Source organism: Macaca mulatta, chromosome 19, assembly GCF_049350105.2.
Source record: "Macaca mulatta isolate MMU2019108-1 chromosome 19, T2T-MMU8v2.0, whole genome shotgun sequence".
NCBI classification, from domain to species: Eukaryota; Metazoa; Chordata; class Mammalia; order Primates; family Cercopithecidae; genus Macaca; species Macaca mulatta.
The window spans coordinates 15,370,317-15,394,026 of record NC_133424.1 but is presented as its reverse complement, the minus strand read 5'-3'; the positions used below and the strand labels follow the sequence as shown (position 1 = coordinate 15,394,026).

Below are 23,710 nucleotides of genomic sequence, written 5' to 3'. Positions count from 1 at the left end.
TGCAACTTAGGATTCTTTCCAAAAGATACTAAGCAGCAGGCCCCATGTTGGGGAGTCAGGACGGGGGTCTCTGCCCTGACGGAACTCACAACTTTGGGAGGTGACTCCCTGTCCTGTTGTGTTCCAGACATCAATGAGTGTGTGCCACCGTCAAAAGTGTCTTGCGGAAAATCCTCGGACTGCAGGAACACAGAGGGGAGCTACGACTGCGTGTGCAACCCGGGGTATGAGCTTGTTTCTGGGGCAAAAACATTCAAGAATGAGAGCGAGAACATGTGTCAAGGTAAGAACCACCCCACGTCCTCCATCACCACTGTCCATGAGGTTTGGGGTCACCAGAGCTGTTTCTGCAGCATCAGGGAGCAGGTGCCCAAGTGTAGGTTCAGTTCCTGGAGTCTGAGATGAGACAGGTGTACCTGTACCTGTTTCGCCGGCCCAGAGAGGCAGCGTGGTGTGCGGGCCAAGGGAAACCTCTGGGACCAGCTACCTGGACCCAAATCCTGGCTTTGCCACCTGTTACCTAATATTACCAACATCACTACTGCTCTTAGAGCCTCTATTAAATGAGGATGATAATAATGGTGCCTACTCGTATGCCTTCTGGGAGGATCAAGGAAAGAATAGGTGCTTCTAACAGAGCCCAGCACACAGCATCTTCGTTCTTTAAACATTATTATGCACCATAATCCCAGCACTTTGGGAGGCCGAGGCAGATGAATCATGGGGTCAGGAGATCAAGACCATCCTAGCCAACATGGTGAAACCCTGTCTCTACTAAAAAATGCAAAAATTAGCCGGGCGCAGTGGTGGGTGCCTGTAATCTCGGCTACTCAGGAGGCTGAGGCAGGAGAATCACTTGAACCGGGGAGTCGGAGGTTGCAGTGAGCCGAGATCGTGCCACTGCATCCCAGCCTGGCGACAGAGGAAGACTCCATCTAAAAAAATACACAAATAAATTATTATGCAATTGATGCTTCTTAGGAGTTGTTCAGACAAACTGGGCTTCTGTGCGGCCACGCCCCTGGCTGGCACACAGAATGAATCTATTTCGACACAGCCTGCTTCATCCCTTGCCATGGTCTTATCCCCCATTGCAGCTCCAGCCCAGGAGAAGCCAGGCCCCCATGCATCACTCCGCTTTGCCTTCTTTCCAGTGGGAGCTAGTTGGGCAGGGCAGGGAGTTTCAGGCATCTGCAAGGCCAGAAGGGAACCAGTAGCAGGTGGGCAGAGAAGCGAGATTCATACAGAGTACACAGAGTGGGAAGGGAAGGTGAGCAAAGGCAGGAAGTGAAGAGGCTGAGGCTGAGCCAAGGGTCCCAGGGGACATTAAGGGGGTTCAGCAGACCTGCCCTGCTGTAAAGAGAAAAGTGGCAGTGCTCCTGGTCCCAGCCCTGTCCCTCCTGTCCTCCCTGCAGGCAGTAGAGCCTCCCTGGTGGGAGGAAAGTGAGGACAGAGCAGAGGAGTACGTTCTGAGGGCAGGCACCTGCAGAGAGCCCAGCAGGGGGGCTCCATATACAGTGCTGCTGGTTCACAGGGGACCCTTGAACCAGCAGCACAGGGGACCGTTGCATGCACATGGCTTGACCAAAGGACAGAGCCTTCCTGTGAATTAGAAAAAAGCCTCTCCGGGCCAGGCACGGTGGCTCACGCCTGTAATCCCAGCACTTTGGGAAGCCAAGGTAGGCAGATCACAAGGTCAGAAGATCAAGATCCTGGCTAACACAGTGAAACCTTGTCTTTACTAAAAAATACAAAAAAAAAAAAAAAAAAAAAAAGATTAGCCGGGCGTGGTGGCGGGCGCCTGTAGTCCCAACTACTCGTGAGGCTGAGGCAGGGGAATGGCGGGAACCCGGGAGGCGGCGAGGTTGCAGTGAACTGAGATCATGCAACTGCACTCCAACCTGGGGGACAGAGCAAGACTTAAAAAAAAAAAAAAAAAAAAAAAAAAACAAGAAAGAAAAGAAAAGAGGGGAGACAGTGGTGCCTTCCAGATGCTTCCGTGCCGGGAAACGTGGCGGACCCTCAGCCCCAAAAGCTGCTCACAGCTACGGGCATCCTTCACCCTCTCCTTCCTCTTGCAGACGTGGACGAATGTCAGCAGAACCCAAGGCTCTGTAAAAGCTACGGCACCTGTGTCAATACCCTCGGCAGCTTCACCTGCCAGTGTCTGCCTGGCTTCAAGTTCAAACCTGAGGACCCGAAGCTCTGCACAGGTAGAGGCCCCGGGAAGACGCTGTGAGGCTGGACGGGAGCTGGGGATGGAGCCGAGGCAGGTCCTGCAAAGCAGCCGAGGAGGAGGGAGAAGATCCGCAGGTTCCCACAAGGTCAAGGACCTGCTAAGCCCCTGCCTAAGGATTCACCTCCCAGGAAGGTCCCGCCACAGCAGGGAGGCAGCAGGGCCTCTGGGGCTCGGAGTGCCCTGTGGGCCCCCAGACCTCACCCCTTCCTCGTCTGTCACGTGTGAGTGGAAGAAGGTGTCACTTCCAGTTCTGAGAAGGGGAACCTCCGCTATGACGCTGTGAGGCTGGAGGGAGCAGATGAGAGGTTTTAGTTTTTAGTCATGGAAGTCCGGCTCCCATGACTCAGTTTCCCTTTTGCTTTCACCTCCTATAAACTGGGGACCATGGTCCCTGCTGTGCCCTTCTGGTAGGAAGACCATCATAAGATGCTTTGAAGGTGAAGCTGAAGGTCACCAGGTGGCGACACGTGCAATAATGGTCTTCAGTCCGGGGCAATGAAAAGACAGGGAAGTGGGTGCAGTGAGTGGAGGGCAGGCCTGGGCTGGTCAGGGACAGGGTTTGACCCTCTGGCTTTGTCCTCAGATGTGAATGAATGCACCTCCGGACAAAACCCATGCCACAGCTCCACCCACTGCCTCAACAACGTAGGCAGCTATCAGTGCCGCTGCCGCCCGGGCTGGCAACCGATTCCGGGGTCCCCCAATGGCCCAAACAATACCGTCTGTGAAGGTCGAGAGCTCAGATCCCACGTTCTCGGAGACCCACAAACATCTAACCACATGTTCAACGGCACCCCACGAACCAAGCGGAACGAACGCTGGAGGCGCCCAGCTGTGCCAGGCACTCGTTCTTCTGAGGCTAGATGAGAAAAGAGCAGGGCTCCCCGGGAAGGAGCTGGGGTACTGAGGGGGGAGGCTCAGGGGGACCCCAGGCAACAGCTGATGACTCACTGGGAGGAAGACGTTTCACCATATTCGTAACCTGCACGTCTGCACGGGGCACACCTGCTGTGCCCAGGACTCTCCACGCTTCCATAACCCAGCGTCTGCCACTCCAAGGGGGGCACTAATGCCGGGAAGAACGAGCTGGGGGCACAGAGAGGAGACAGGACCCTCTCTGGGCTCAGACAGGGCCTGACCCCCTTCTTCCTGTCCTCAGATGTAGACGAGTGCAGCTCCGGTCTGCATCAGTGTGACAGTTCCACCGTCTGCTTCAACACCGTGGGTTCGTACACCTGCCGCTGCCGCCCAGGCTGGGAGCCCAAACACGGAATCCAGAATAACCAAAAGGACACTGTCTGTAAAGGTACGACCTGACCCTAGAAGCTCCCCAACCCCCAACACACACAGACACTCTCCCGCCTAATGAGCCGCTTGTCTTGTTCCCTGCAGATACGCATTTCCCCACCTGGACCCCGCCCCCTGGAGTCCACAGCCAGGTGAGTGGCCCCTGCAGGGACGAGGTGGCAGGAACTCCATCCACACAGCACCGCATCTGTCTCCTTGTCCTAAGCTTCCCACCCACCGTCCAGGCTCTCTGACCCCCACATCTGTCTCTGCAGACGCTTTCCCAATTCTTCAACAAAGTCCAGGACCTGGGCAGAGACTTCAAGACAAGCTCAGCCAAGGTCACCATCCAGGTAAGGGCAGGAGCCAGGGTAAGCGGGAGGCGAAGGAGGGTGGCTGCATCCCACAGAGGCCTGGGGCAGTTTTGGCCTGGGAGGGGACAGGCCCCAATGCTGTGGGTGCTGGTCTGACTCCTGGCATCTTTCAGGGCTGGTGGAAGTTATTGGACACCCAAGTGCACTTAATGTCTTTCCTTTTGCTTTCCCTGGACTTTGGGTTTAGGTCGGCATTGATATTGCCGAGAAGTGTTGGCCTCTGAGGGGCCACACACCAGGGTCAAGGATCACCTAGGGAATCCCATCCAATGTCATTTTTTTTTTTTTTAAGACAGAGTTTCACTCTGTTGCCAGTCCAGAGTTTAGTGGCCCAATCTCAGCTCACTGCAATCTCTGCCACCTGGCTTCAAGTGATTCTCCTCCCTCAGCCTCCTGAGTAGCTGGGATTACAGGCACGTGCCACCACACCCAGCTAATTTTTGTGTTTTTAGTAGAGACGGGGTTTCATCGTGTTAGCCAGGATGGTCTCGATCTCCTGATCTTGTGACCCACCCGCCTTGGTCTCCCAAAGTGCTGGAATTACAGGTGTGAGCCACCGTGCCCAGCCGCCAATGCCATCTTTATCCCCCAGATAGACAGTCTCTAGGATCTGTTCCCTGGGGCTGAGCGGTTAGAGTGTTCATGCAGCCCCTCTGGCCCATGGCTCACTAGGTGTGTGTCCCCATCCCTCCAGAGCATCTTAAAGGGGCTGGATGAGCTGCTGGAGGCCCCCGGGGACCTGGAGACCCTGCCCCGCTTTCAGCAGCACTGTGTGGCCACTCACCTGCTGGATGGCCTAGAGGATGTCCTCAGAGGCCTGAGCAAGAACCCTTCCATTGGGCTCTTGAACTTCAGTTATCCTGCAGGCACAGGTACGTCCCTGGGTCTGCCCCAGACTCCAGCTCTGCATGCTTTCTGTCTCATTCCTTTCCCGGTCCCACCAGAGCCAAGTGACCACACCTGTCTGTCAGTGTTTCTCTCATCAACAAAGTAAAATAAAAAATGAAAAAAAATGCATGCCAGCCTGGGTAAGATGGCAATACTCAATCTCTACCAAAAAAAAAAAATCTTTTAAATTAGACAGATGTGATGGCACACCTGTGGTCCCAGCTAGTTGGGGGGCTGAGGTGAAAGGATCGCTTGAGCCCAGGAGGTTGAGTCTGCAGTGAACTATTTTTGCATCACCGTACTCCAGCCTGGCTTACAGGGCAAGACACCTCTCAAAACAGTGAAGAGGAGGACGAGGAGGAGAAGGAGGAGGAGAAGGAGGAGGAGGAGGAGGAGGAAAATGGAGAAGAAGAAGAGGAAGAAGAGGAAGAGGAGGAGGAGGAGGAACTAGAAGAAGAAAAAGGAGAAGGAGGGCAGGAGGAGGAGGAAAGGAGGAGGAGAAGAGGAGGAGAGGAGGAACAGGATGAAAGAGGAGACGAGGAGGAGGAGAGGAGGAGGAGAGGAGGAGGAGGAGAGGAGGAGGGGAGGAGGAAGGGTGGAGGAGGAGGGCAGAAGGAGGGGAGGAGGAGGGGAAGACGAGGAGAGGAGGAGGAAGAGGAAAGAAGGAGGAGAGGAGGAGGAGCAGAGAAGGAGGAGGACAGGTGGAGAAGGAGGAGGAGAGGAGGAGGAGGGGAGGAGGAGAAGAGGAGCAGGACGGAAGGAGGAGGAGAGAAGGCAGAGAGGAGAAGGAGAGGAGGAGAAGAGGAGGAGAGGAGAAGGAAAGGAGGAGGAGAGGAGGAGAAGAGGAGGAGGAGAGGAGGAGGAAAGGAGGAGGAGAGGAGGAGTAGGATGGGAGAAGAGGAGGAGGAGGAGAGGAGAAGAGGAGGAGGAGAGAAGGAGGAGGAGGAGAGAAAGAGGAGGAGGAGAGGAGGAGAGGAGGAGGAGGAGAGGAGGAGGAGAGGAGGAGGAGGAGGAGAGGAGGAGGAGAGGAGGAGGAGAAGAGGAGGAGGAGAGGAGGAGGAGAGGAGGAGGAGGGAAGAAGGAGAGAGGGAGAGGAGGAGGGAAGAAGAGAAGAAGAAGGAGAGGAGGAGAGGAGGAGGAGGAGAGGAGGAGGAGGAGGAGGAGGAGGAGAGAGGAGGAGGAGAGGAGGAGGAGGAGAGGAGGAGGAGGAGAGGAGGAGAGGAGGAGAGGAGGAGAGGAGGAGGAGAGGAGGAGAGGAGGAGAGGAGGAGGAGAGGAGGAGGAGGAGGAGGAGAGGAGGAGGAGGAGGAGGAGGAGGAGGAGAGGAGGAGAGGAGGAGAGGAGGAGAGGAGGAGAGGAGGAGGAGAGGAGGAGAGGAGGAGAGGAGGAGGAGAGGAGGAGGAGGAGAAGAGGAGGAGAGGAGGAGAGGAGGAGGAGGAGAGGAGGAGGAGGAGAGGAGGAGGAGGAGGAGGAGAGGAGGAGGAGGGGAGGAGGAGGGGAGGAGGAGGAGAGGAGGAGGAGGAGAGGAGGAGGAGAGGAGGAGGAGGAGGAGGAGAGGAGGAGGAGGGGAGGAGGAGGGGAGGAGGAGGAGAGGAGGAGGAGGAGAGGAGGAGGAGGAGAGAGGAGGAGGAGGAGGAGGAGGAGGAGGAGGAGGAGGAGGAGAGGAGGAGGAGGAGGGAGGAGGAGGAGGAGGAGAGGAGGAGGAGGAGGAGAGGAGGAGGAGGAGGAGGAGAGGAGGAGAGGAGGAGGAGGAGGGGAGGAGGAGGAGAGGAGGAGAGGAGGAGGAGGAGAGGAGGAGGAGAGGAGGAGGAGGAGGAGGAGGGGAGGAGGAGGGGAGGAGGAGGGGAGGAGGAGGAGGGGAGGAGGAGGGGAGGAGGAGGAGGAGAGGAGGAGGAGAGGAGGAGGAGGAGAGGAGGAGGAGGGGAGGAGGAGGGGAGGAGGAGGAGGGGAGGAGGAGAGGGGGAGGAGGAGGGGAGGAGGAGGGGAGGAGGAGGAGGGGAGGAGGAGGAGGGGAGGAGGAGGAGAGGAGGAGACGAGGAGGAGACGAGGAGGAGACGAGGAGGAGGAGGAGGAGGAGGAGGAGGAGGGGAGGAGGAGGGGAGGAGGAGGAGAGGAGGAGGAGAGGAGGAGGAGAGGAGGAGGAGGAGAGGAGGAGAGGAGGAGAGGAGGAGGAGGAGAGGAGGAGGAGAGGAGGAGGAGGAGGAGGGGAGGAGGAGGAGAGGAGGAGAGGAGGAGGAGGAGAGGAGGAGGAGGAGGAGAGGAGGAGGAGGAGTGGAGGAGGAGAAGAGGAGGAGGAGGGAAGAAGGAGAGGAGGAGAGGAGGAGGAGGAGAGGAGGAGGAGGGGAGGAGGAGGGGAGGAGGAGGAGAGGAGGAGGAGGAGAAAAGGAGGAGGAGGAGAGGAGGAGGAGAGGAGGAAAGGAGGAGAGGAGGAAAGGAGGAGGAGAGGAGGAGGAGAAGAGGAGGAGGAGAAAAGGAGGAGGAGGAGAGGAGGAGGAGGACAGGAGGAGGAGGACAGCAGGAGGAGGAGAGGAAGAAGAAGAAAAGAAGAGAGAAAAGGAAAGGAGAGGAAAAATAAATGCATAAATAACATGCATTTTCATTGTAATATGAATTATCAGCAGTAAATAATTATGAAGATTTAAAATAACAAAGTAGAAATCACTTCAAAAGAGAGCAATTTATTTAATTTGGAACACTATAAAATAGTATCATTTGATCTATAAGTATGATTTCTTTTTTTGTTTGTTTATTTTTGTTTCGTTTTGTTTTGTTTTGTTTTCTTGAGACGGAGTCTCGCTCTGTCGCCCAGGCTGGAGTGCAGTGACCGGATCTCAGCTCACTGCAAGCTCCGCCTCCCGGGTTCACGCCATTCTCCTGCCTCAGCCTCCCGTGTAGCTGGGACTACAGGTGCTGCCACCTCGCCCGGCTATTTTTTGTATTTCTTAGTAGAGACGGGGTTTCACCGTGTTAGCCAGGATGGTCTTGATCTCCTGACCTCGTGGGTGATCCTCTTGCCTCGGCCTCCCAAAGTGCTGGGATTACAGGCGTGAGCCACCATGCCCTGCCTGCATAATAATTTTTAAGGCATGAAAATGCATATAGCGTTAATTTTATTAAGATAAAATTCACATAACATCAAGTTCACCACTTTAAAGTGTCTGTTTCAGGCCGGGCGTGCCTATAATGCCAGGCACTCACGCCTGTAATCCTAGCACTTTGGGAGGTGGAAATTGGTGGATCACCTGAGGTCAGGAGTTCAAATCCAGCCTGGCCAACATAGTGAAACCCTGTCTCTACTGAAAATACAAAAATTAGCCGGGCATGGTGGCGCACACCTGTAATCCCAGCTACTCAAGAGGCTGAGGCAGGAGAATCGCTTAAGCCTGGGAGGCAGAGGTTGTAGTGAGCCAAGTTTGCACCACTGTACTCCAGCCTGCGTGAGACAGAGTGCCACTCCATCTCAAACAAAAAAATTAAAATGAAAAATGAAAATAAGAAAAAAATTTTTAAGTGTGTGTTTCAGTAGAATCTAGTATATTCACAAATTTATACAACCATCACCTCTATTTCTAAAATGCTTCCATCAGCCCAAAAGTGAATACTGCACATGGTAAGCAACCGCTCCTCATTCCTCCCTTCCTCCAACCCCTGGCAGCCACTAATCTGCCTTCTGTTTCCACAGATTTTCCTAATCGGGATATCTCACATAAATGAAATCATACGATATGTGACCATCTAGTCTAGCTCCTTTCACCTAGCTTAATGGCTTTGTGGTTCATGCCTGCCGTAGCATTTATTGATATTCCATTCCTTTTCATGGCTGAATACTATTCTATTGTATGAATACCTCACTTTTTTTTAATCCATCCATTGATGGACATTTGGGTTGTTTCCAGCTTTTGGCTATTGACAAAAAGAGTCAAAACTCTGTAAAATATTTGAAGAGACTTATTGTGAGCTAAATATGAATGTATGAATGACCATGGCCCATGACAGAGCCCTCAGGAGGCCCTGAGAACATGTGCCCAAGAGAAGTGGTGGTGTTGTCCAGGGTAATACCCGAGGTTCATTGTCTCATGCCAAGAAAATTAAGGACATGGACACACACAAGGAGTAAGTTTATGAGTGGAGGCTTAATAGACAAAAGAAAGAAAAAGAGAACAATTTCCTCTCTTGTGAGAGAAAAGGATGCCCAAATGGGACTTCCCATCCATGGCCGAGTGCACCAGATTTTATAGACAGGCTTGAGGAGTTGGTGTCTGATTTACATAAGACCCAAAGATTGGTTGGACCAGGTGTGACGTTTACATAAAGTGCAGAGAAGCTGGCTGCCCCACGCTAATCTTATTATGCAAATGGAGTCTTTGCCTTCTCCTTACTGTACACGTGGTTGGCAAAGAGATGGGAAGATGGAGCCGCCATTTTCAACATGCCTAGTCCCAGGTGGCCTTTTCCTATTGGCACAGCTGCCGGCATTCACCTGTGCAAGCTTCCAGCTTGCTTGCCTATGTCTGCAGCTCGATTTTACAGGCTGCTCTTTGTTAGGAAAAAAAAAAAAAAAAGATACAGGGGCTGCTTTTCATTAAAAGGAAAGCCTTACTGAGGACTTCGTTACCCTCACTCTCTGCCTAAGTAATTCCTTTTTAACTTCTATATCACGAGGTGGTCATGGCGCAGCTTGGTTTTTGTTGTTGTTGTTGTTGTTCTTGTTGTTGTTGTTTTCTTTTGGAGACAGAGTCTCACTGTGTCACCCAGGCTGGAGTGCAGTGGTGCAATCTTGGCTCACTGCAGCCTCCACCTCCCAGGTTTAAGTGATTCTCCTGCCTCAGCCTCCCAAGTAGCTGGGATTACAGGCGCCCAACACCATGCCTGGTTAACTTTTTTGTGTGTTTTCAGTAGAGATGGGGTTTCACCGTGTTAACCAGGATTGTCTCGATCTCCTTTCCTCGTGAGCCACCTGCCTCGGCCTCCCAAAGTGCTGGAATTTCAGGCGTGAGCCACAGTGCCTGGCTTGGTTTTACACATTTTAGGAGGACGTGAGACAACAATCAAATACGTTTAAGATACACATTGGTTCACTCCAGAAAGGCAGGACAATCTGAAGTGGAGATGTGGGGTAGGTGCTTCCAGATTATAGGTAGATTTAAGCTTTTCTGATTGGCAGTTGGTTGAAGGAGTTATTATCAATAGAAAAGAATGTCTGGATTACAATAAGGGGCTGTGAAGGCCGAAATTCTATCATCCAGACGAACCCTTCAGGTATCAGGCTTCAGAGAGAATAGATTGTAAATGTTTCTTATTAGACTAAAGGTCTATGTTGATGTTAAATGCTGGTTGGCTTTTCCTGAACTCCAAAAGGGAGGAGGGCATAAGGAGGCATGTCAGACCCCCCACTTCCCACCATAGCCTGAACTAGTCTTTCTGGTTAAATTGAGAGTGCCCTGGCCAAAAGGGAAGCCCATTCAGATGGTTTTTGGGGGCCGGTTCTTTTTTTTTTTTTTTTTTTTTTGAGACAGAGTCTTGCTCTGTCACCCAGGCTGGAGTGCAGTGGCCGGATCTCAGCTCACTGCAAGCTCCGCCTCCCGGGTTTACACCATTCTCCTGCCTCAGCCTCCCGAGTAGCTGGGACTACAGGCGCCCGCCACCGCGCCCGGCTAGTTTTTTGTATTTTTAGTAGAGACGGGGTTTCACCGTGTTAGCCAGGATGGTCTCGATCTCCTGACCTCGTGATCCGCCCGCCTCGGCCTCCCAAAGTGCTGGGATTACAGGCTTGAGCCACCGCGCCCGGCCTTTTTTTTTTTTTTTTTTTTTTTTGAGACTGAGTCTCGTTCTGTCACCCAGGCTGGAGTGCAGTGGCACAATCTCAGCTCACTGCAAGCTCCATCTCCCGGGTTCACGCCATTCTCCTGCCTCAGCCTCCCGAGTAGCTGAGACTACAGGCGCCCGCCACCTCGCCCGGCTAGTTTTTTGTATTTTTAGTAGAGACGGGGTTTCACCGTGTTAGCCAGGATGGTCTCGATCTCCTGACCTCGTGATCCGCCCGTCTCGGCCTCCCAAAGTGCTGGGATTACAGGCTTGAGCCACTGCGCCCAGCCAGGACTTCTAATTTAATTTTTGGTTTAGGTGGCTGGTGTGAATAGTACTCTTATGAATATTGGTGGACACATTTTAGGTTGAATAACTGTTTTCGGTTATCTGGGGTATATACTAAGGAGTGGAACTGCTGGGTGATATGGTAATTCTATGTTCAACTTTTGGAGGAACCACCAAATTGTTTTTCCAAAGCAGCTGCACCATCCTAAATCCCCACCAGAAACATACATGGGTTATCATCTCCACACCTTCAGCAAAACTTGTTACTTCCATTTTATTTTCTTTGGTTCTGTTTTTTAATTGCTTTTATTGATACATAATATCTTACATATTTATGAGTACATGTGATACTTTGTTGCTTGCCTAGAATGTGTAACGATCAAGCTAGGGCATCTGAGGTATCCACCACTTTGAGTACTTACCATTTTTATGTGTTGGGAACAATTTAAGTCCCCTTTTCTAGCTACTTTGAAATATATCATACCTTCTTGTTAATTATAGTCACTCTGCTCTGCTGTCAAACACTTGGGCGGGGCATGGTGGCTCACGCCTGTAATCCCAGCACTTTGGGAGGCCGAGACGGGCGGATCACGAGGTCAGGAGATCGAGACCATCCTGGCTAACACGGTGAAACCCCGTCTCTACTAAAAATACAAAAAATTAGCCAAGCCTGGTGGTAGGCGCCTGTAGTCCCAGCTACTCAGGAGGCTGAGGCAGAAGAATGGCGTGAACCCAGGAGGCGGAAGTTGCAATGAGCAGAGATCGCGCCACTGCGCTCCAGCCTGGGCGACAGAGCGAGGCTCCGTCTCAAAAAAAAAAAAAAATAGGACTTACACTTTTTATCTAACTGTATGTCTGTACCTGTTAACCAACCTCTCTTCATCCCAGTGATACAGCAGTGAAAAAGAAATTATTTAGGCAGTTAGCAAAGGTAAGAGAGTCATCAGTAAGGTTTCCCTTTTAATAAAAAACAGCCCCCAAATCATTTCTTGTCTAACAACGAGCAGCCTGAAAAATCAAGCTGCAGACATAGAGAAGCAAGCTGGAAGCTGGCACAGGTGAATGCCAGCAGCTGTGCCAATAGGAAAAGGCTACCTGGGGGCCAGGCATGTTCAACATGGAATCTCCCTCTTCCCTTATCTTCGTCAGCCACGTGTACAGTACAGAAACAGGCAACATGGAACCAGCCAGGTAAAGAATTCATTTGCATAATAAAAGATTAGGCTGGGGCAGCCAGCTTCTTCATGCTCCATGTAAATGACTCACCTATTCCGACCAATCTTTGAGCCTTATGTAACTCAGACACCACCTACCCAAGCTCATCTATAACACTTCGTGCATTTCACCACGCAACCAGAAGCCACACTTGGGAGCCCGTCTCCACTCTTTTTTTTTTTTTTTTTTTTTTTGAGACGGAGTCTCGCTCTGTCGCCCAGGCTGGAGTGCAGTGGCCGGATCTCGGCTCACTGCAAGCTCCGCCTCCCGGGTTCACGCCATTCTCCTACCTCAGCCTCCCGAGTAGCTGGGACTACAGGCGCCTGCCACCTCGCCCGGCTAGTTTTTTGTATTTTTTAGTAGAGACGGGATTTCACCGTGTTAGCCAGGATGGTCTCGATCTCCTGACCTCGTGATCCACCCGTCTCGGCCTCCCAAAGTGCTGGGATTACAGGCTTGAGCCACCGTGCCCAGCCCCCCCGTCTCCACTCTTAAACTCACTTCTTATGTGTGCACATCCTCAGTTTCCCTGGTGTGAGACAATGAACCTTGGGTATTTACACTTGGGTATTTTCGCTGCTTTACTGGTGAGGTGATATCTCATTGAGGTTTGGATTTGCCCTTCCCTAATAACTAACAATATTTAACATCTTTTTACGTGTTTGCCCACCATTTGCATGTCATTTTTGGAGAAATGTCTATTCAAATCCTTTGCCTGTTTTGAATTGTGCTGTTTGTCTTTTGGTTGTCCAGTTGTAAGCATTCATTATACATTCTGAGAGTAGACCATGTGAGATAAATGATTTGCAAAATATTTTCTCCCATTCTGTAGACTGTCTTTCATTTTCTTCATTGTCTTTTCATTTTAATGAATAGATGTTTTAAATTTTGAAGACATTTATTTTATCTATTTTTTTTGTTGCATGTGCTATGGTGGGAAGTGGGGGGTCTGACATGCCTCCTTATGCCCTCCTCTCTTTTGGAGTTCAGGAAAAGCCGACCAGCATTTAACATCAACACAGACCTTTAGTCTAATAAGAAACATTTACAATCTATTCTCTCTGAAGCCTGATACCTGAAGGGTTCGTCTGGATGATACAATTTCGGCCTTCACAGCCCCTTATTGTAATCCAGACATTCTTTTCTATTGATAATAACTCCTTCAACCAACTGCCAATCAGAAAAGCTTAAATCTACCTATAATCTGGAAGCACCCACCCCACATCTCCACTTCGGATTGTCCTGCCTTTCTGGAGTGAACCAATGTGTATTTTAAATGTATTTGATTGTTGTCTCATGTCCTCCTAAAATGTGTAAAACCAAGCCAGGCACTGTGGCTCACACCTGAAATTCCAGCACTTTGGGAGGCCGAGGCAGGTGGCTCATGAGGAAAGGAGATCGAGACAATCCTGGTTAACACGGTGAAACCCCATCTCTACTGAAAACACACAAAAAAGTTAGCCGGGTGTGGTGTTGGGCGCCTGTAGTCCCCGCTACTTGGGAGGCTGAGGCAGGAGAATCACTTAAACCTGGGAGGTGGAGGCTGCAGTGAGCCGAGATTGCACCACTGCACTGCAGCCTGGGTGACACAGTGAGACTCTGTCTCCAAAAGAAAACAACAACAACAACAACAACAACAAAAACCAAGCTGCGCCATGACCACCTCGTGATATAGAAGTTAAAAAGGAATTACTTAGGCAGAGAGTGAGGGTAAGGAAGTCCTCAGTAAGGCTTTCCTTTTAATGAAAAGCAGCCCTTGTATCTTTTTTTTTTTTTTTTTTTTTTCCTAACAAAGAGCAGCCTGCAAAATCGAGCTGCAGACATAGGCAAGCAAGCTGGAAGCTTGCACAGGTGAATGTTGGCAGCTGTGCCAATAAGAAAAGGCCACCTGGGACTGGGCATGTTGAAAGTGGCGGCTCCATCTTCCCATCTCTTTGCCAACCACGTGTACAGTAAGGAGAAGGCAAAGACTCCATTTGCATAATAAGATTAGGGTGGGGCAGCCAGCTTCTCTGCACTTTATGTAAACGTCACACCTGGTCCAACCAATCTTTGGGTCCTATGTAAATCAGACACCGATTCCTCAAGCCTGTCTATAAAATCTGGTGCACTCAGCCATGGATGGGAAGTCCCATTTGGGCATCCTTTTCTCTCACAAAAGAGGGAATTGTTCTCCTTTTTCTTTCTTTTGCCTATTAAGCAAATATGCCAAGAAAATTAAGCCTCTACTCATAAACTTACTCCTTGTGTGTGTCTGTGTCCTTCCATATTTTTGAACAGGTAAAAGATTCATGTTCATTCTTTTTTAAGCTATTGGTAGATTTCACTAATGAAGTCATCTGGTCTGGGTTGTTCGTTTTGAGAGGTTTTGATCACTGATTTAATCTGTGTAATCTGTTATAGGTCTGTAGGTCTGTTCAGATCTTCTATTTCTTCTTCTTCTTCTTTTTTTTTTTTTTTTTTTTTTGAGACGGAGTCTCACTCTGTCACCCAGGCTGGAGTGCAGTGGCACGATCTCGGCTCACTGCAAGCTCTGCCTCCAGGTTCACACCATTCTCCTGCCTCAGTCTCCTGAGTAGCTGGGACTACAGGCACCCACCACCATGCCCGGCTAATTTTTTGTATTTTTTTTTAAGTAGAGACGGTTTTTTTTTTTTGTTTTTTTTTTGCATTTTTAGTAGAAATGGAGTTTCATCTTGTTAGCCAGGATGCTCTCGATCTCCTGACCTCGTGATCTGCCCGCCTTGGCCTCCCAAAGTGCCGGGATTACAGGCATGAGCCACCGCGCCCGGCGGATCTTCTATTTCTTCTTGAGTTGGTTTCAGTGGTTTGCCTGTCACTAGGAATGTATCCATTTCATCTAGGTTATCTACTTTGTGGATATACAGTTGCTCATACTCTTCTCTTCTGATATTTTGTAACTTCAGCTTATATGTGTATATAGTATATAAATTAAGTCATAGTATATCAACCACTGTAGGCACGATTCCTAACCTAATTCCCCTTATATAATTCCCACAACTCATAGAATTTTCCCTGGAGGTGCAGAAGCAAGTAGACAGGAATGTCACCTTGAGACAGAATCAGGCAACGATGCAGCTGCACTGGAATCTGGCACAGAAATCTGGTGACCCAGGTAATGGCTGAGATGGGGAGGTGGTCAGTGAAGCTTCATGGTGGGACAAGATGCCCAAGAATGTGAAAAATAAGAGATTTAAAGATTAAAGGGAAGTGTGGGGTGGGTGGGGTGGGGCTGTAAGAGGAGAGCCCATCTGAAGAGGAAGGGACCTTGTTGGGGACCCCGAGATATTAACCGCGGCCTTGTCCTACAGGATGTGATACATATAGAACTAAAGATTGAAGGAAAGTGTGGGACGGGTGAAGCCAAAGGAAGGTAGCCCATCTCCATGAGTAGAAAGCTCTGTGCGGGGCGGAGGAACTCTGGTGTGGACCCAGAGATTCAACCTACTCCAAGATTCAATCTTGGCCCTGTCCCGCAGGCCCTTCTGTGGTGGGCCTTGTCTCCGTTCCAGGGATGGGCAAGTTGCTGGCTGAGGCCCCCCTGGTCTCGGAGCCTGAGAATCAGGTGGTTCGGAATGAGACACACCAGGGCTTGCTCCCCATCCTGCTCTCAGATGTCATCTCTGCCTTTCTGAGCAACAACGACACCCAAAACCTCAGCTCCCCAGTTACCTTCATCTTCTCCCACCGTGTGAGTGCTGGTGGGGTGGTGGGGGGCGGTGGGGAGTCTGAGTCCAGGCATAGCCTTGCTGCCCAGCTCAGCCCTGGGGCTCACGGGTCTCTGTTATGGGTACATTATCTCCCCAGGAAAGTCAGTCCTTCCCAAGCCGGCTTTGGGTAAGCATCTCTGAGCATCAGACCCACCCACCAGTTCACACATGGGTTCTTTTTCTTTCTTTCTTTCTTTTTTTTTTTTTTTTTTTTGAGACAGAGTCTCACTCTGTCAGCCAGGCTGGAGTGCAGTGGCACAGTCTCAGCTCACTGCAACCTCCGCCTTCCAGGTTTGGGTGATTCTCCTGCTTCAGCCTCCCTCGTAGCTGGGATTACAGGTGTGTGCTACCACGCCTGGCTAATTTTCGTACTTTTTTTTTTTTTTTTTTTTTTAGTAGAAATGGGGTTTCATCATGTTGGCCAGGCTGGTCTCAAACTCCTGATCTCAAGTGATCCACCCGCTTCAGCCTCCCAAAGTGCTGGGATTACAGGCGTGAGCCGCCTTGCCCGGCCCACACCTGTGTTCTGTTCCTGCAGTCGGTCATACCAAGACAGAAGGTGCTCTGTGTCTTCTGGGAGCATGGCCAGAATGGATGTGGTCATTGGGCCACCACAGGCTGCAGCACGATGGGCACCAGAGATACCAGCACCATCTGCCGTTGCACCCACCTGAGCAGCTTTGCCGTCCTCATGGCCCCCTACGATGTACAGGTGAGACCCTTAGGAGAGGCTGCACTCTGCATTTATTGCTGTGTAACAAATCCCTACAGACGTAGCAGCCTTTAAAAAAAAATGCATTATCTCACAGCTATGGGTCAGCAAGCTGGCATAGCAAGATGGCCTTTCTGCCCAGGGTCTTACAAGACTGAAATCATCGTGTCGCCCCACCCCCAGGGCTGCCGTTTCATCGGAGACTTGAGGTCCTTCTCCAAGCTCCCTGGTTGCTGGCAGAATTCAGTTTCTCGTGATTGTAGGACTGAGATCTCACTTTCTTAGCTGTCAGGAAGGCATGGCATTCAGTTCCTAGAGGCCACTCACATCCTTTCTCACATGACCCTCTGGCAACCTTTCAGCATTCCTATCTGGAGGCCAAGGAAAACATATTCCTTGATGCGGAATCCTTCTTAAGGTTTGTATCAGTCAGAGTTCTCTACAGGGACAGAACTAATGGAATATATATACATATATAGTATATATATACACTCCTATATATTCTATATACATATATAGTATACATGTATATATACTTCTATATATAATATATAGAATATACTCCTATATATATATACTCCTATATATATATATATTATATATACTCCTATATATATATAGGAGTATATTAAGTATTAACTCACACGATCACAAGGTCCCACGATAGGCCATCTGCAGGCTGAGGAGCAAGGAGAGCCCGTACGAGTCCCAAAACTGAAGAACTTGGAGTCCAATGTTCGAGGGCAGGAAGCATCCAGCACAGGAGGAAGATATAGGCTGGGAGGCGAGGCCAGCCTCTCTTTGCACATTTTTCTGCCTGCTTATATTCTAGCCATGCTGGCAGCTGATTAGATGGTGCCCACCCAGATTAAGAGTGGATCTGCCTTCCCCAGCCCAGTGACTCAAATGTTAATCTCCTTTGGCAACACCCTCACAGACACACCCAGGATCAATACTTTGTATCCTTCAATCCAATCAAGTTGACATCCATATTAACCATCACAAGTTTTGAATCTGATTCTCCAGGAAGAGCCCAGATCTTGTAAAGACTCATCTGATTAGGTCGGGCCCACCCAGGGAAAACTCTGCCTTTTTTTTTTTTTTTTTTTTTTTAGACGGGGTCTCTGTCACCCAGGCTGGAATACATTGGCACAGTCATAGCTCACTGCAGCCTTGACCTCCTGGGCTCAAGAAATCCTCTTTCCTTAGCCTCCTGAGTAGCTGGGACTACAGGCATGCACCACCATGCCTGGCTAATTTTTGTGTTTTTACTAGAGACAAGGTTTCACCAAGTTGGCCAGGCTGGTCTCGAACTCCTTACCTCAAGCTCCACCCACCTCGCCTCCCAAAGTGCTGGGATTACAGGTGTGAGCCACCACGTCTGGCCCACCTGACTTTCTTATCTCATCACTTGGAGTAGATCCAAGGGACATCACTATCAGATCCTGCGGGAAAAAGGGCCAAACCACCCTTTTGTTTTCCATCGCAGGAACATCTTATCAATATCCTCCCAGACAGCAAGCCATACCACCCAGCCCCTCTTGCCCAGACCTGTAACTACCCCAGACTGTAAGCGGCGGCGGATTCTGGCACGCAGCTAGCTCCCCGCTCCACAGGTCTCATGCTGGACATAAACCTGCATTGCTGTAGAGCTGCCAACTCTCTCTCTCTCTCTCTCTCTCTCTCTCTCTCTCTCTGTCTTTCTTTAACCCTCACCTTCCCTTCGAAACCTAACGGGCTCACACCTGGAATCCCTGTGCTTTGGGAGGCTGAAGCGGGAGGATCACCTGAGCCCAGGAATCCGAGACCAGACTGGGCAACACAGAAAGATCCTGTCTCTATAAAAATTTTTAAAAAGTTAGGCCGGGCGTGGTGGCCCACGCCTGTGATCCCAGCACTTTGGGAGGCCGAGGCAGGTGGATCACAAGGTCAGGAGTTCAAGACCAGCCTGGCCAAGATGGTGAAAGCCCGTCTCTATTAAAAATACAAAAATTATCTGGGCGTGGTGGTCGGCGCCTGTAATCCCAGCTACTCGGGAGGCTGAGGCAGAGAATTGCCTGAACCAGGGAGGCAGAGGTTGTAGTGAGCCGAGATTGTGCCACTGCACTCCAGCCTGGGCGACAGAGCAAGACTCTGTCAAAAAAAAAAAAAAAAAAAAAGTTAGCAGGGCATGGTGCCATACATGACTATAATGCACACCTGTTGTCACCTGCATGACTACCCTTGTATTCCCAGACACCCAAGAGGCTCAGGTGACAACTTCACAAATTAAATTAAATTGATGACACCTTCACAAATTTACCTGGCTGCCTCATTCTTGAATGTGCTATGCCAAAATAAAAATTTAAAATGGTGGTGGGGTCATTACCCCAGAGCAAGAAAGCATAACTGTGAACTCTTCTTTTTGGGGTCCCAGGAGGAGGATCCTGTGCTGACTGTCATCACCTACATGGGGCTGAGCCTCTCTCTGCTGTGCCTCCTCCTGACAGCCCTCACCTTCCTGCTGTGCAAAGCCATCCAGAACATCAGCACCTCGCTGCATCTGCAGCTCTCGCTCTGCCTCCTCCTGGCCCACCTCCTCTTCCTCGTGGCAATTGATCGAACCGAACATGAGGTATTGACAGCGGTGTTCCAGGGGGCTCCCTTCCTTGACGCAGAGGATGCTGGCTCATGGAATGATGTGGCATTGGATTCCTTAATATAATGGCCCAGCGGAGCGCGGTGGTTCACGCCTGTAATCCTAATACTTTGGGAGACCGAGGCGGGTGGATCACCTGAGGTCGGGAGTTCTAGACCAGCCTGACCAGCATGGAGAAAACCCATCTCTACTAAAAATACTAGCCAGGCATGGTGGCACATGCCTGTAATCCCAGCTACTCAGGAGGCTGAGGCAAGAGAACTGCTTGAACCCAGGAGGTGGAGGTTGTGGTGAGCCGAGATCGCACCATTGCACGCCAGCCTGGGCAGCAAAAGTGAAATTCCGTCTCAAAAAAAATATATATATATATATATACACACACACGTATATATGTGTGTGTGTATATATTTTTTATATATGTGTGTGTATACATATACACATATGTGTGTATATATACACGTATATATGTGTATATATGCATACATATATACATATGTATATATGTGTGTATACGCACATATGTGTATATGTATGTGTGTATACACATATATGTATATGTGTGTGTATATGCGTATATGTGTGTGTGTATATACGTGTATCTATATGTGTGTGTGTGTGTATGTGTATATATATATAGGCCCTTGAGTCCTGGGGAATATTAGAAGAGAACACCACCAATTTCCCATTGCCTGACTCAACTACAAAGCAAATATTCTCTACAATGCCATCAGATATCTCAGAATTCTCCCCAACAGCATGGTACAGGAGAAGCCATGGGTCACACTCAAATCTGACCGCCGCTCTGGGCGTCTCTTACTTCTCCCCCAGGTGCTGTGTGCCATCATCGCCAGTGCCTTGCATTATCTCTACCTGGCGGCCTTCACCTGGATGCTGCTGGAGGCCCTGTACCTCTTCCTCACTGCACGGAACCTGATGGTGGTCAACTACTCGAGCATCAACAGATTCACGAAGAAGCTCATGTTCCCTGTGGGCTATGGAGTCCCAGCTGTGATAGTGGCCATTTCTGCGGCCTCCAGGCCTCACCTTTATGGAACACCTTCCCGGTTAATGCAAATTCCCACAGTCCTTATCTTCTCCGGCATAACCGTGGCCATTGCTAGAACCTAGATAGCATTTTTATGATACTTGCTTTTAATTAGATCAGCAGGGATTTTAGGCTCTGTTGGTTGGATTACACTGCAGCTCCTCGTTCTTAGCTATTGAGTTTATTTCAATTACATTTCAAACTAGGCATTGTAGAAGAGGGTTTTCGGAAATTTTCTGAATGAAATAAAGGGCAAGTCTTTGGAAAGCAAAAGAGGACAAAGCCACTGTGTCATAATCCCCAGGGCATCTTTCTGCTAGAAGATTATAATAATTAAGGAGGGTCAGGCTCAGTGGCTCACGCCTGGAATCCCTGTGCTTTGGGAGGCTGACACAGGAGGATCACTTGAGCCCAGGATCTTGAGACCAGCCTGGGCAACACAGCAAGACCCCTTCTTTACAAAATTTAAAAAATTAGCAGGGCATACTGGCACACACCTGTAGTCCTAGCTACTCAGGAGGCTGAGATGGAAGGGTCGCTTGAGCCCAGGAGTTCGAGGTTGCAGCGAGCTATGATTACACCACTGCACTCCAGCCTGAGCAAGAGAGAGAGACCATGTCTCTAAAAGATACTAATAATAGTTAGGGATAATGTATTTAAATCTCTCTCATTGAAATAGCAAGAATGAAACCAAAGTGCTCATGATAGCATTTGTTTAATATCTAACCTACTTTATCCAGATCTTTTAGGATGCTTCCATTTTTCATTTGAAAAAGTAGACCTGATTTGAATAACCCAAATAATTGATATTGTCATAGTTAAGATTTACGAGATGCTTACTTTGTGCCAGGTACTTTTCTAGCTTGTTTGTTTGTTTGTTTGCCAGTTGCACTGGTTGAACCCTCCAGGACACTGTTGACTAGAACAGCAGACAGTGTCGTCTTGCTCCTGAACTTAGGGAGAAAGCACTGAGTCTATCCTCATTAATGTATGATGTTAGCTGAGGATTTTTCATAGATACCCATTTTCAGTTTAAAGAAATTCTTTTCTATTCCTAGTGTGTTGGGTATTTTGGTGATGAAACTGTGTTTGATTTTGTCAAATGCATTTCAGAAGCATATAATTTTTACTTATATGGGATAAAAATTATATGATCACATTATAATTATATACTTAGATTATTTTATATGTAATTTATATATAAATACATATCTATGTAATTTATATATTATATAAGTATATAATCAAATATAATTATATTATATAATTATAAATTATATTATCACATTAAATTATATATCATATATTATATCATTATAATTATATAATCATATATAACTATATGATTACTTAATTACTTAATCTTTTATTCTATTAATACACATAATAGAATAAAGGATTAAAATTATATGATCACGGCCAGGCGCGGTGGCTCACGCCTGTAATCCCAACACTTTGGGAAGCCGAGGCGGGCAGATCACAAGGTCAGGAGATCGAGACAACCGTGAAACCCCATCTCCACTAAAAATACAAAAAATAGCTGGGCCTGGCGGCAGGCGCCTGTAGTCCCAGCTACTCAGGAGGCTGAGGCAGGAGAATGGCGTGAACCCGGGAGGCGGAGCTTGCAGTGAGCCGAGATCGCGCCACTGCACTCCAGCCTGGGGGACAGAGCAAGACTCCGTCTCAAAAAAAAAAAAAAAAAAAAAAGAACACATTATAATTATACAGTTATATATGGTTATTTACCTTTGAGTCCTGGGGAATATTATATGGTTATATACAGTTAATTATATGGTTATATAATTAAACTGTGATCTTATAATGTGATCATATAATTATATGATTATATAATTATATAACTATAATGTGATCATATAATTTTAATCCTTTATTCTATTAATATGTGTATTACATTGATGGATGATTAGATATTAAACTAGCCTACATTCCTGGGATAATTACCACCTGGTCATGGTATACAATCCTTTTAATATGTTGCAGGACTTGGTCGGCTAGTATTTTTTGAGGATTTTTGCATTCATTTTCATAAAGGATTTTGGTCTGCAGTTTTGTTTTCTTGTGATGTCTATTTCTGGGTTTGGTGTCAGAGTAATACTGGCCTCGTAGAAGATTTGGGAAGTGCTTCCTCTTTTGCTGTTTTTGGTTTTGTGAATTATTAACACCAATCCTCCGAAAGTTAACCATAGAGCTACCATATGACCCAGGTATATACCCAAAACAAATGAAAACAGATGTCCACGCAAAAACTTGTAAATGATGCAATCATAAAAAATAACAATGTCAGCTGGGTGCGGTGGCTCACACCTGTAAAACCAGCACTTTGGGAGGCCGAGGCAAGCAGATCATGAGTTCAAGAGATTGAGACCATCCTGGCCAACATGGTGAAACCCTGTCTCTACTAAAAATACAAAAGTTAGCCGGGCGTGGTGGTGGGTGCCTGTAATCCTAGCTACTGGGGAGGCTGAGGCAGGAGAATTGCTGGAACCCGGGAGGCGGAGGTTGCAGTGAGCCAAGATGGCACCATTGCACCCCAGCCTGGCGACAGAGTGAGTCTCCATCTCAAAAAAAATAAAATAAAATAAAATAACGAGATCATGTCCTTTGCAGCAATATGGATGGAGCTGGAGGCCATTATCCTTAGTGAATTCAGAAACAGAAAATCAAATACCACATGTCCTCACTTATAAGTAGGAGCTAAACACTGGGTACCCATGGACACAAGGGAACTTCAGACACCGAAGCCTACTTGAGGGTAGAAAGTGGGAGGAGGGTGAGGATAAATAGACGACCTATAGAGCACTGTGCTGATGACCCGGGTGACAAAATAATCTGTACGCCAAACCGCCGCAATGTGCAATTGACCTACATAACAAACCTACACAATGTACCTCTGAACCTAAACTAAGCGTTTAGCAACATGTTGTACATGAATGCTCATAGAAGCATTATTTAAAGGAGTCAAAAATTGGAAACAATGCCTATCACTGATGAATGGATAAAAAAAGTAACATATCCACAGTGAAATATTATTCAGCCATAGAAAGGAATTTTAAAGGACCATTCAGTCATTTTATATTTAGTTATTTATTTAGAAATACTCTGTCACCCAGGCTGGAGTGCGGTGGCATGATCTCGGCTCACTGCAACCTCTGCTCTCTGTTTCCCGGGTTCAAGCCTCCCGAGTAGCTGGGATTACAGGCGTACGCCACCACACACAGCTCATTTTTTGTGTGTTTTTAGTAGAGACAGGATTTCACAACGTTGGGCAGGCTGGTCTCGAACTCCTGACCTCAAATGATCCACCCGCCTCAGCCTCCCAAAGTGCTGGGATTTCAGGCGTGAACCACTGCACCTGGACTCATTTTCTATTTTAAATAGAAATTTAAAATGCTGCAATTTAGGTCTTGCTCTGTTGCCCAGGCCAGAGTGCAGTGGTGCAATCACAGCTCACTGCAGTCTCAACCTCCT

The 23,710-nt window shown here is 48.7% G+C and overlaps 1 protein-coding gene across 21 annotated transcripts in view; it reads left to right on the top strand.

The window, feature by feature from the left end:
* The window catches only part of ADGRE2 (adhesion G protein-coupled receptor E2), a 47,015-nt gene that overhangs the window by 4,868 nt on the left and 18,437 nt on the right, over positions 1–23,710 (top strand). For 7 of the 21 annotated variants that reach the window (XM_077975826.1, XM_077975824.1, XM_028838331.2 and 4 more), the window contains 12 exon segments: positions 128–283; positions 2,082–2,213; positions 2,823–2,969; positions 3,399–3,545; positions 3,632–3,678; positions 3,802–3,879; positions 4,595–4,772; positions 15,124–15,231; positions 15,596–15,807; positions 16,365–16,538; positions 18,955–19,152; positions 20,005–20,240. In XM_077975826.1, the coding sequence (XP_077831952.1) occupies positions 128–283; positions 2,082–2,213; positions 2,823–2,969; positions 3,399–3,545; positions 3,632–3,678; positions 3,802–3,879; positions 4,595–4,772; positions 15,124–15,231; positions 15,596–15,807; positions 16,365–16,538; positions 18,955–19,152; positions 20,005–20,240 (1,813 nt within the window). 21 annotated transcript variants of the gene reach the window in all.